The sequence below is a fragment of the Salvelinus namaycush genome, chromosome 10 (assembly GCF_016432855.1).
Source record: "Salvelinus namaycush isolate Seneca chromosome 10, SaNama_1.0, whole genome shotgun sequence".
NCBI lineage: Eukaryota > Metazoa > Chordata > Actinopteri > Salmoniformes > Salmonidae > Salvelinus > Salvelinus namaycush.
Window position 1 is genome coordinate 3,514,434 of NC_052316.1, and position 13,455 is coordinate 3,527,888.

The 13,455-nt window shown below is 40.5% G+C and overlaps 1 protein-coding gene across 5 annotated transcripts in view; it reads left to right on the forward strand.

Moving 5' to 3' along the window:
* The window catches only part of negr1 (neuronal growth regulator 1), a 390,601-nt gene that overhangs the window by 108,802 nt on the left and 268,344 nt on the right, over positions 1-13,455 (forward strand). For all 5 annotated transcript variants that reach the window (XM_039002065.1, XM_039002066.1, XM_039002068.1 and 2 more), the window contains exon 2: positions 6,422-6,648. In XM_039002065.1, coding sequence (XP_038857993.1) covers positions 6,422-6,648 — 227 coding nt within the window. The remainder of the gene's footprint in view (positions 1-6,421; positions 6,649-13,455) is intronic.

A 13,455-nucleotide genomic window follows, 5' to 3' on the forward strand; every position in this document is an offset into this window, starting at 1 on the left:
CACTGCATCAGAAGAAACCTTTGTTGCTTTTATATCATTTAAAATTGAGATTTTTTTCGAGCTTAATCAAACTCATGGAATGTCTCCTACAACAGTATGGGAATCAATGAAGTCTAATCTAAGGCGGCACATTTTTTCATACAGCGCAAGATTAAGGAAGTGCAATATTCAACACCTAGGGGAATTTACAAATACAATCTTGGATTTGGATATGGCATATTCACACTCTTCATCCGCAGATTTACGAAAACAACGTTTGACACTTCAGACAGAGTTTGATCTTTCAACGCGACAAGCTGAAAATCTAATTAGTAAATCTTGATACAAAAATGATGAACATGGAGTGAAATCAGGGAAAATGCTAGCACACCAGCTGCATCAGAGAACCGCAAATCAAGCCATAACTGAGATAACTGACGAGCTGAGAAATAAATGTATTTAGAGGTCAATTCATGCTTTCATAACTTTTACTCACAATTATACACTTCGGAATCCGCTGGTAGTGCTTCCTTACTCAACACCTTCTTTGAGAACTTAGCTATCCTACAGTTAAACCTGAGATAGCTGCTGAATTAGAAGAACAGTTCTCTGTAGAAGCGATTGTGTTGGCAATTAAATCTATGCAGTGTGGTAAATCCCCTGGAACTGACAGATTTCCGAGCGAATTCTATAAAAAATTCTCAGATCAACTCTCTCCTCTCTTGCTTTCCCTATTTGAGAAATCATTCTCCTCAAACTCTTTACCCTTAACAATTAGACAAACATGTAAACTCAGCTAAAAAAAGAAATGTCCCTTTTTTAGGACCCTCTTTCAAAGATAATTCGTAAAAATCCAAATAACTAGACAGATCTTCATTGTAAAGGGTTTAAACACTGTTTCCCATGCTTGTTCAATGAACCATAAACAATTAATGAACATGCACCTGTGGAACGGTCATTAAGACACTAACAGCTTACAGACAGTAGGCAATTAAGGTTACAGTTATAAAAACTTAGGACACTATAGAGGCCTTTCTCCCTGCTCATCTGCCTGAATGTGCCTTAGGCATGCTGCAAGGAGGCATGAGGACTGCAGATTTGGCCAGGGCAATAAATTGCAATGTCGGTACTGTGAGATGCCTAAGACAGCGCTACAGGGAGACAGGATGGACAGCTGATCATCCTCGCAGTGGCAGACCACGTGTAACAACACCTGAACAGGATTGGTACATCTGAACATCACACTTGCGGGACAGGTACAGGATGGCAACAACAACTGCCCGAGTTGTTGTTGGCTACACCAGGAACGCACAATCCCTACATCAGTGCTCATACTGTCCACAATAGGCTGAGAGAGGCTGGACTGAGGGCTTGTAGGCCTGTTGTAAAGCAGGTCCTCACCAGACATCACCGGAAACAACGTTGCCTATGAGCACAAACCCACCGTCGCTGGACCAGACAGGACTGGCAAAAAGTGCTCTTCCCTGACGAGTCGCGGTTTTGTCTCACCAGCGGGTGATGGTCGGATTCACATTTATCGTCGAAGGAATGAGCGTTACCCCGAGGCCTGTACTCTGCAGCGGGATCGATTTGGAGGTGGAGGGTCCGTCATGGTCTGGGGCGGTGTGTCACAGCATCAACGGACTGAGCTTGTTGTCATTGCAGGCAATCTCAATGATGTGCGTTACAGGGAAGACATCCTCCTCTCTCATGTGGTACCATTCCTGCAGGCTCATCCTGACATGACCCTCCATCATGAAAATTCCACCAGCCATACTGCTCGTTCTGTGCATGATTTACTGCAAGACAGGAATGTCAGTGTTCTGCCATGGCCAGCGAAGAGCCCGGATCTCAATCCCATTGAGCATGTCTGGGACCTGTTGGATCGGAGGGTGAGGGCTAGGGCCATTCCCCCCAGAAATGTCCGGGAACTTGCAATAACAGCAATAACTGGCAGTTCTGGTGCAGTCCATGAGGAGGAGATGCACTGCGGTACTTACTGCAGCTGGTGGCCACACCAGATACTGACTGCTACTTTTGATTTTGAACCCCCCCCCCCTTTTTGTTCAGGGACACATTATTCAATTTATGTTAGTCACGTCTGTGGAACTTGTTCAGTTTATGTCTCAGTTGTTGAATCGTGTTATGTTCATTGAAAATAAACGCAGTTCACAATGAGAGGACTTTTCTTTTTTTGCTGAGTTCATTTAACTTATTCTGAAAAAGGAAAAAAAAACTTGTGCTGTTCATATATGCCAATTTCTTTACTGAATTGCGATGTAAAGATACTTTCTAAGAATATTGCCTGCCGCTCCCTCATTATCTCTACAAACTGGTTTCATTAAAAATCATCATTCTTTTTTCAACATCAGATGTCTTTATAATATACTTTATAATCCCTCTTCATCTGACACTCCAGAGATATTGTTATCACTTGATGCTGAGAAGGCGTTTGATCGCGAGATGTGGGATTATCTATTTTATACTCTCAAACAATTTGGATTCAGTCCCAATTTTATGTCCTGGATCAAAGTTCTTTACTCCTCCTCTATGGCTGCAGTGTGCACAAACAATAACCTTTCATCTTATTTCCAACTTCAACGTGGGACAAGAGAAGGTTGTTCTCTATCCCCTCAGCTGTTTGCCATTGCAATTGAGACATAGCAATACGTAATAACACCGCTATCAAAGGTATTTGAAGAAGGGGCTTAGACATGCTTTTATATGTGTCCGACCCTTTAACTGGGATCCAGGTTCTACTAAAGACATTTGGTAAAATATCCGGGTATAAGGTTAATCTACAAAAAGTGAATTGATGCTTATTAATCCTTCAGCCATGCAAACTTATTTTAGTCATTCGCCCTTCAGAGTGACTATACAGAAATTGAAATATTTGGGAATTTGGGTCACACACGATTTCAAAGATCTCTATAAAGCCATTTTCCCTCCCTTGATACTCATTCTGAAACATGATCTTGAACGGTGGGATTTACCTTCTCTTTCTTTGGGCCAAAGATTGAACACTGTTAAAATGAATGTATAACCTAAGTTTTTCTACTTATTTCAATGTATTCTTATCTTTCCTACTAAATCTTTTTTTTTATCTCCATAGATAAACTGATATCTGCTTTTATCTGAAAGAAGAAAAACCCTTGGATATGTAAGAGCGTATTGCAGAGATCTCATCCTCAGGGTGGTCTTGCACTTCAGTATTAAGAATCATCCTATATTGGATGACAGAAATCCCTGATGTTACAGGCCCGAAATGGTTGACCTCGGAGATCTCATTTTGAGGCCCCACCTCTTTAGCTGCCATAGTCTGTGCAAAAATTGCATTAGCTGAGCCTGTTTCCAAATACACTAGAAACACTACTGTGAAACATTCTCAAAAAATCTGCACAGTTCAGGCGATCGTTTGGTCTTAGTGAATTTTCAAATTATTAAAGAACCATACATTCTCTCCATCATTATCAGACCGGGTGTTTTATATCTGGTCTGGAAAAGGGATCTCCTCACTGAACGACTTGTACATTGATATGGATTTTACATCTTTTAGCAGTTAGTACAATAGTTCAATATTCCTAGATCCCATTTCTTTAGGAACCTGCAATTGCGTAGTTTTATATCTTCATACTCTAGTCACTTCCCATCACACCCACCTACCTCCCTTCTAGATTATATTTTTAAAGTGAACCCTTATTTCAATGTATATACTTGAAATATGAGAAGAACCAAAGGGAAGAGGTTTTAGGTGAACAACTTGGCAGAGTATGCTTCAGATAATACCTTCTTCATCTATGTCTAAGTCAATTTAAAATAGTTCATCGGCTGCATTGGTCAAAGGCAACTTTATCCAAGATTAGACCAGAAATAGATCCCACTTGTGACCGATATAAGCAGGCTCTTGCTTTATTACATGTTTATTTACATGTTTTGGACATGCCCAAAATTGACAGATTTCTAGATGTTTTCTAAGATACTGGAGAGACCTATAGAACCTTCTGCCTTTATTGCATTATTCGGAGTAGCACCACAGGAGGCCCTTCTAAACAGTTCTATGGGCAACATGCTGGTATTTACTACTCTTCTAGCTAGACGTCTTATACTATTTAAGTGGAAGGATCGGTTTCCTCCTACTTTTAACTATTGGATAAACGAATATATGCAACAAGCTAGAGAAAATACACTACTCCGTTAGGGGATCTGCATTTACATTTTAAAATATCTGCCGACCTTTCCTAACCTTTGTAGAAGACATGGACCCAGCTAATTTCACAACTCCATACACCAACCCGAATTAGAACTTGTGTCATTATTTTTCCCCCTTTTTTAACTTTTTGTTTTATAACATCTTTGTATTTTTTTTACTATTTGATTATATTACTTATTGTATATCATGCCTGCTTTAAGTCTGGTTTTGGGGTGGGGCTATGTTAGAGCATGGGTAGAGCATGGGGGGGCTGGGGTGGGTTTGATTTGGTATGGGAGCCGTGTGTGTTCGGCCCTCTAACTGTTCTGTCTGTTATCTGTATAATCATGAAAAATGGCAAATAAAAATACAGGGGGAAAAACGAACAAAAAATGATCAATAAAAAAAATAAAAATAAAACAGCTTGCCAACACGACGCCATACACATAGTCTACAGTTGTGATGCCGGTTGGACGTACTGCCAAATTCTCTAAAACGATGTTGGAGGTGGCTTATGATAGAGAAATGAACATTCAATTATCTGGCAACAGCTTTGGTGGATATTCCTGCACTCAGCATGCCAATTGCACGCTCCCTCAAAACATGAGACATCTGTGGCATTGTGTTGTGTGACAAAACTGCACATTTTAGTAGCCTTTTATTGTCCCCAGCACAAGGTGCACCTGTGTAATGATCATGCTGTTTAAACCGCTTCTTTATATGCCCCATCTGTCAGGTGGATGGATTATCTTGGCAAATGAGAAATGCTCACTAACAGAGATGAAAACAAATTTGTGCACAACATTTTAGAGAAATAAGCTATTTGTGCATATGAACTTTTTGGGGGATCTTTTAATTTCATCTCATGAAACATGGGACCAATATAAAATATAAAGGACAGATTTCCACCAGTCTAATGTCCATTGCTCATGTTTCTTGGCCCAAGCAAGTCTCTTCTTATTATTGGTGTCATTTAGTAGTGGTTTCTTTGTAGCAATTTGACCATGAAGGCCTAACTCATGCAGTCTCCTCTGAACAGTTGATGTTGAGATGTGTATATTACTTGAACTCTGTGAAGCATTTATTTGGTCTGCAATCTGAGGTGTAGTTAACTCTAATGAACTTAACCTCTGCAACAGAGGTAACTCTGGGTCTTCCTTTCCTGTGGCGGTTATCATGAGAGCCAGTTTCATCATAACGCTTGATGGTTTTTGCAACTGCTTTTGAAGAAACTTTAAAACTTTTTGCAATTTTCCAGATTGACTGACCATCATGTCTGCCAGCAATGATGGGTTGTAATTTCTCTGTGCTTATTTGAGCTGTTCTTGCCATGATATTGACTTGGTCTTTTACCAAATAGGGCTATCTTCTGTAGACCACCCCTACCTGCCCACATGTGTTAATTGAAATGCATTCCAGGTGACTACCTCAAGAATCTGGTTGAGAGAATGCCAAAAGTGTGAAAAGCTGTCATCAAGGCAAAGGGTGGCTACTTTGAAGAATCTCCAATCTAAAATATATTTCATATTTCACACTTTTTTGGTTACTACGTTATTCCTTATGTGTTATTTCATAGTGTTGGTGTCTTCACTATTATTCTACAATGTAGAAAATAGTAAAAAATAAATAAAAACCCTGGAATGAGTAGGTGTGTCCAAACTTTTGACTGGTACTGTATCTTCCAAAAATCCTTTGAAACAATGTGAAGTAGTACAAAACTGTCAGCGCATTGGCTTCAAAACAGTGGCCCCTGTGAAAGGTTGACGTTTATTGTCATGAATCTTTCCCTGGGGGCAGAACTGAGCGATTTCCGCTAGATAGTCCAGCAGCAAAGTCAAAATTGGCTTTATCGTACAAATGTATGAAAACAAAAATGTCCTTTTGGGTTTAATTTAAGGTTAGGGATAGGCATTAGAGTTAGCAGGTTTAAAATAAGATTATATGACTTTGTGGCTGTGCCAGCTGGTGACCATTGGTCTCTATCATAGTGTCCTCGTGGATGTACAGGGTCTTGCACAGGCTCTTACTTTATGTGTACACTACTGAATGTTTAACCTGGTCCCAGATCTGTTTGTGCATTGGCATTACGACGAGCATAGGAGTTCGATATACAGCACAAAAAGGCCTTGGACGAGTCTACTGTTATGTGTAACAGGCTCTTGTGGGTCAGTCATTGATTAGCCATGTCATCAGTGACGTCCAGCCTTAGAGACTCCTTGAAATCTGACTGTTCTCTTTTTTTTCTACTTCTAGGTGCACTTCGGATGGAATCTCTAAAGGAGCTTGGTTGAACCGTTCCAGCATCATCTTCGCAGGGAATGACAAGTGGTCCGTGGACCCCCGTGTGTCTATCGTATCGAGTGGGGGGGAGTACAGCCTGCAGATACAGAAAGTGGACGTGACTGACGACGGCTTGTATACCTGCTCTGTTCAGAGCGAGCGCAATCCGAAGCCAAAGCATCTTCATCTAGTCGTTAAAGGTATCTGACTTTTTAACATATCATGGGTGGTGTGCACTGCATCACACTGCATTTTTTTAAATAATTGAGTGGGGTCCGGAATTATTGCATCCCTTCATAAAGATGAGCAAGAAAGACTGTATAAAATAAATAATACAACCCATACCGAAGCCTAATATATTGACATATATTTCAAATGCATTCAGTATGTACTCGTATTTTCTAAATACGTCTAAATACATGTATTACTTAAATATGTCCATGTACAATATGTCACATATATTTCATAAATATATTCATAGTGATGCCATTTCCAGGCGAGAGTATCTGCTGGCTTCGTGCTTGACTGTCGCTTCTTCCTGGTACCTGTTTAGTAACAGTGTTGAGTGTTTATTCATTAACTTTGATTTGATAGTGCTTTGTCTGTTTTTCGTTAAGTCTCTGTTTTTGTCAACTTTTCTGGTCTTTATTCATGTTTTTGTTTAGTCTGATGTTTTGTTTTCACTCGTTTTTTTTGTTTTTCTTTTCATTCCTACAATTGTAAAGTGACTTTGGGTCCTTGAAAAGTGCTATATAAGTCCTATGTATTATTTTTCTTATTTACATATTCGGTTTTGGCTGTTTTTATATGATTTGTTTATATTTTTGACAGAAGACCAGCTAGTTTGTACAGTGGTTGCTCCACTAAAAGTTTTGTGATTATGCTGCGGTACTTAGAGGTAATTTGTGGTTTAGTACGGTACCCTGCGATGCCACTTCATTGCTCCAGACCAGCACATGGGGGAGTTCGAGCACTGATTATGCTTTTGGGTCCTACTGTGTCTCTAACTAACAATTAATGGGCGACATAAACCTAAATAGAAACTGATAATTCTGCACGACTTCAGGATTACTTACTAAAACTGTTGTTACACTAAGGTTTTTTATTTTTTTAGGATTATTTTGCTCTTACTATAGTACTGTAGGCCACTCCCGACCGGCCACCTTGTACAGCGCCTGGGTGGCGCAACGGTTTAAGACACTGCATAGCAGCATAGCAGTGTTGCTACAGATGCTGGTTCAATACCCGTGCTGGCCTTGACTGGAAGACCCATGAGATGGTTTTTGGTTTCTCTCCCTCTAAAAACAGAAATTCATTCTAAATAACAAACTGGCTTTATTTACAAATTAGTAACAATGTCTCACCCCATGTTCAAGAATGGCCTTTTTCTCGTTCTTTTTACGTTATTTGAAAACAAAATGTCCAAAATATTGTTATTTTTTAAGCAAAGCGATTATTATTATGATTAATTTAGAATTATATGAAAGCCCCTTGGATATTCTCACATATATATTACTAACCATGTTTTTAGCAGGACAATATATTTTGGCCATATTGGTCTTGGCTCCTGAGTGGCGCACAATGGGATTGCCTTGCAGTTCTCTAGCTGTATCCACTGAAAGCGCGCAATGTTTAAGGCACGAGGGTAGGAGGCACGGGATAAGCCGCAGAGCCGCGCACATGAGACATATTCTTAGCTAAATAGCTCAGTACTGTTTAGCCTACGCCCGACCGTCACGTTGTACAGTGCCATAATTTTAGTTACATCCTAACGGAAACCCAGAGGGTTTTACATTTTTCTTGGAATATAAGCACCCTAATATTAATCAAATGAATCCCAAACTCTAAAAGTAATTGGAAAGGTAGATACAATTTATTTGTGGCATTGTGATTACAATAAAGAATGTAAACAAGATGTAAACAAGATACTTAGTTTTTATTTACAGTGGTGATGGACTGCTGGTGGCATTTTGAAAACAGGTTTACAAGTGTAGCTCAATTAGCAGGACAGTAGACTCTTTATACTGTAGGTGTGAACATCCCCCTATCTGCAATGTATTCGATGCTTAAGTACTCTAAAGTGTTACATTTCTAACTCAAAACAGCTGTACAGTATTTCTTCATCAACATCTTTATGCTTTCGTTAATGAAATAATTAGAAAAAACACATTCAAAATGCAGATGGTTATTTAAACTACATTTCAGTTGCACTTCCACCCTGCTCCACGACCACGGCTAAAACCTTGCTGAGAAGATCAATGTATTTGTTGCATTGTACTATTGTCAATTTCTCTAGCCAAAACGTCTTGATGGCCTCAAATGTTTGGACACACCTACTCATTCCAGTGATTTCTTTATTTTTACTATTTTCTACATTGTAGAATAATGGTGAATACAACTATGAAATAACACATATGGAATCAGTTAAGAACAAATTCTTATTTACAAGGACAGTCTACTCATTTCTCCCTGTCGGGGAATAGAACCCCAATCCCCCACATGCCCGCAAAACACGGGAATTATTTACGAAACCCTATTTCTTGGAATAGAAACACCATAATATTAATCAAATTCATTAACTTCTTGCGAATATAGGGGGTGCTGTTTTTCATTAGCATAATTTGCACTACAGATTAAACGGCTTCCTACTCAATTCTTGCTCGTACAATATGCATATTATTATTATTATTGGATAGAAAACACTCTCTAGTTTCTATAGCCGTTGGAATTTTGTCTCTGAGTGAAACAGAACTCAATCTACAGCACTTTTCATTATAGGGAGTCAGATTTCAAACATTTTGGCCACTGATCTGGAGTCAGTTTAAAGGTCCGTGTAAATGCTATGGAGAAACAGACACGTCTTACGTCTTCCCCTGGATGTCAGTGCGTGATCACGCTTTGAATGGAGTCGATTGCGCAATCAGGGGCTGTATAAAACAGAAAATACCGGAAGTAGCTTCCCTTTGCTGCCTGCGCCTTGCGCGCGAAGGACATCGGACTCGCCTCCTTCCAAGCGTTAGTTTAGCAAGTAATATTTCTCCGGTCATGTTTTTACCCGTTATAGGTGTTAACAGCATCATAAGGTAGTTAATTTGAACCGTTGTATAGCAATTTATATCCTTTTAGTGCGATTTTGAGGCATTGCTTTGTTGTGCACTTTGAAGCGCTGGGCACGTTTGGGGGTCCCGGTCGTACGTTAGTGGGCATTTCGACGGACAAGTGGACATCTTTCGACCAAAAGAAGATTAGACCCAAGAAAGGATTCTTTGCCCAAGATTCTGATGGAAGAACAGCTCACAGTAAGAACAATTTATGATGATAAATCGTGTTTCTGTCGAAAAATGTTACACGCTTACGCCGCCATTTTGTTTTGTATAGCTTCGCTCGGCGCAACCTGTATTGAAAAGTAAGGATAATTTAAAAAATGTAAATCAGCGATTGCATTAAGAACTAGTTTGTCTTTCGATTCCTGTCAACCCTGTATTTTTTAGTCAAGTATATGATTAGCTTTTGATTAAACTAGATCACTCAAAGATGGCGACCGACATTTCCAGGCTTGTTTTGCTACTATTTTCATTGTATAACCACGTTTTTTTATGGCTAAATATGCACATTTTCGAACAAACTGTATATGTATGTTGTAATATGATGTTACAGGAGTGTCATCTGAAGAATTCTGAGAAGGTTAGTGAAAAAATTAATATATTTTGGCGATGATACGATATCGCTCTCTTTGGCTAGAATCAGTGCTCGGGTAACGTTTGCGTATGTGGTATGCTAATATAACGATTTATTGTGTTTTCGCCGTAAAACACTTAGAAAATCTGAAATGTTGTCTGAATTCACAAGATCTGTGTCTTTCCATTGCTATGTGCTGTGTATTTTTAAGAAATGTTTTATGATGAGTAAATTGGTAATACACGTTGCTGTCTGTAGTAATTCTAGGAGCTTTGGTGAGATTTGTGATGCTGGCTGCAATGGCAAACTATGATTTATACCTGAAATATGCACATTTTTCTAACAAAACCTATCCTATACCATAAATATGTTATCAGACTGTCATCTGATGAGGTTTTTTCTTGGTTAGTGGCTATCAATATCTTAGTTTAGCCGAATTGGTGATAGCTACTGGTGTTGAGAGAAAATGGTGGACAAAGAAAAATGGTGATTTTTGCTAACGTGTTTAGCTAATAGATTTACATATTGTGTCTTCCCTGTAAAACATTTTAAAAATCTGAAATGGTGGCTTTATTCACAAGATCTGTATCTTTCATTAGGTGTCTTGGACTTGTGATTTAATGATATTTAGATGCTACTATTTAATTGTGACGCTATGCTAGCGATGCTAATCAGTGTGGGGGGGGGGGTGGGGGGTGATCCCGGATCCGGGGTTGAGGCTCGTTAGAGGTTCATTAAGCAACATTTCTTAAAATCAATCCCATATACTATGCTCTTACAAAAAAAGGTTTTAAATGATCTAGTACAGCCACTATTAAAGGCTATCAAATACTTCTCAAAGATGCCCTCTGCTGGTCAAACTAGCACTAACTAGCATTAATGGTACCAGTGGTTGGCACAGAATTCTCGTGCCATAGAATTCGTGCCATAGAATTCTGCGGCACCACACAAGCTATGCTGCAGTACACTGCAACTTTTAAAGGACGAACCACCGTAGTTTCAAATGGAGGTCGCTAACGAATGTTTTCAATGCTGCAGGAGCTGTGTTTATTTTGCTCTATTTTGGGACAATGTGTTCAGTCTGGACTTTCAATGTAGCAACTGTTTGCTTGCAGAGGACTACAGGGGCGAAGTGGCTACTCTTAGAAAACTAGTAGCGAACTTACACAAGCTACTGGGGAATCCACGTCCGCCTACTTTCTCTGTCTCTTCTACTCCAGAAGCTGGACAATGCTCTGGCCTGGTGGGAGTATTGCCACCATGTCGTCTCTCCACAGCCGACTTACCGGTGCTCTGCAGGGATCCCACCGCGAAGGGGTCTCCCCCTTCCCTGAAGAACGGAGTTAGTGGGTAGGATGCTTCTGGATGACTTAGTGGATGTTCCTATTCTTGACCTTACCAACCAGCCATGGAGGCACATCTCTCGTCGTGGAAGTCAACAGCGGCGGCCTTTGGCAATAGTGGTCTCCTTGGTGGTGGGAAGCCCGGACCGGATACAGACTTCAAACAGCTTCGCCGCCCTGGATCCAGGGGTTCTAGCGCCTTCATCCCTGCATGGTTTTGTTTCGAGATCAGATCCAGAGGTACCTGCGTAGGCCGGAGGTACCTGCCTATGCCTTTGTCCCCTGTTCTGTGTCTACATTGAAGCGTTGACTGATCAAATCAAGCTCCTCAAAGGTATTTACTCCCATTAAATATATCATTCTGTCACAGCTTCCCATGTTGATAGGGGTATTATGAATAGTAACTCTGTGGCTTTTAATTTAATTTCCATTGATAGCTCTGTTAGCTCCCATAAGGAACCCACTGTTGTTAGCTCCAAATATGCTATAAATAGTCGTATATCAAGCTATCATATTGCTACATGTGCTCATAAGCATACAGGTATTGTCAACAGTAATCTTGTGCACATTTACCTGAATCTACTAATCGTTTATTCTACTATTAGTTTGACTCCCGAGTGGCGCAGTGTTCTAAGGCACTGCATCTCAGTGCTAGATGCGTCACTACAGACCCATGTTTGATCCCGGGCTGTATCACAACCGGCTGTGATCGGGAGTCCCACAGGGCGGCGCACAATTGGCCCAGCGACGTCCTGGTTAGGGGAGGGCATGACCGGAGGGGCTTTACATGTAGGCGTCATTATAAATAAGAATTTGTTCTTAAATGACTTGCCTAGTTAAATAAAGGTTGAATCCAATCAGAAAGCCAATTGTGGCTAGCTCATCCAGTTCTATTGACTTTTGTGTCACCATGGATACTCCTGCTGTTTTCAAATCTCGCAGAGGGCTTGGACTGTGACATATATAGTGCCTTCTGAAAGTATTCAGACCCCTTGACTTTTTTCACATTTTGTTACGTTACAGCCTTATTCTAAAATGTATTAAATAAAATAAGTGAATCAGCAATCTACACACAATAACCCATAATGACAAAGCGAAAACAGGTTTAGAATTTTTTGCAAATGTGTACATAAAAAAGATACCTTATTAACGTAAGTACTCAGACCCTTTCCTATGACACTCAAAATTGAGCTCAAGTGCATCCTGGTTCTTGATCATCCTTGAGAGGTTTCTACAACTTGATTGGAGTCCAACTGTGGTAAATGAAATTTATTGGACATGATTTGGAAAGTCACACACCTGTCTATATAAGGTCCCACAGTTGACAGTGCATGTCAGAGCACAAACCAAGCCATGAGGTCAAAGGAATTGTCCGTAGTGCTTCGAGAGAGGATTGTGTCGAGGCACAGATCTGGGAAAAGGTACCAAAAAATGTCAGCAGCATTGATGGTCCCCAAGAACACAGTGGCCTCCATCATACTTAAATGAAATAAGTTTGGAACCACCAAGACTCTTCCTAGAGCTGGCCGTCCGGCCAAACTGAGCAATTGGGGGAGAAGCGCCTTGGTCAGGGAGATGACAGAGCTGTAGAGTTTCTCTGTAGAGATGTGAGAACCTTCCAGAAGGACAACCATCTCTGCAGCACCCCACCAATCAGGCCTTTATGGTAGAGTGTCCAGACAGAAGCTAATTGGAAACCTGGCACCATCACTACAGTGAAGCATGTTGGTGGCAGTATCATGCTGTAGGGATGTTTTTCTAGTCAGGATCAAGGCAAAGATGAACGGAGCAAAGTACAGAGAGATATTTGATGAAAACCTGCTCCAGAGCGCTAAGGACCTCAGACTGGGGCAAAGGTTCACCTTTCAACTAGGCAACGACCGTAAGCACACAGCCAAGACAACGCAGGAGTGGCTTTGGGACACGTCTCCAAATGTCCTTGAGTGGCCCAGACAGAGCCCAAACTTTAACCCGATCTAACATCTC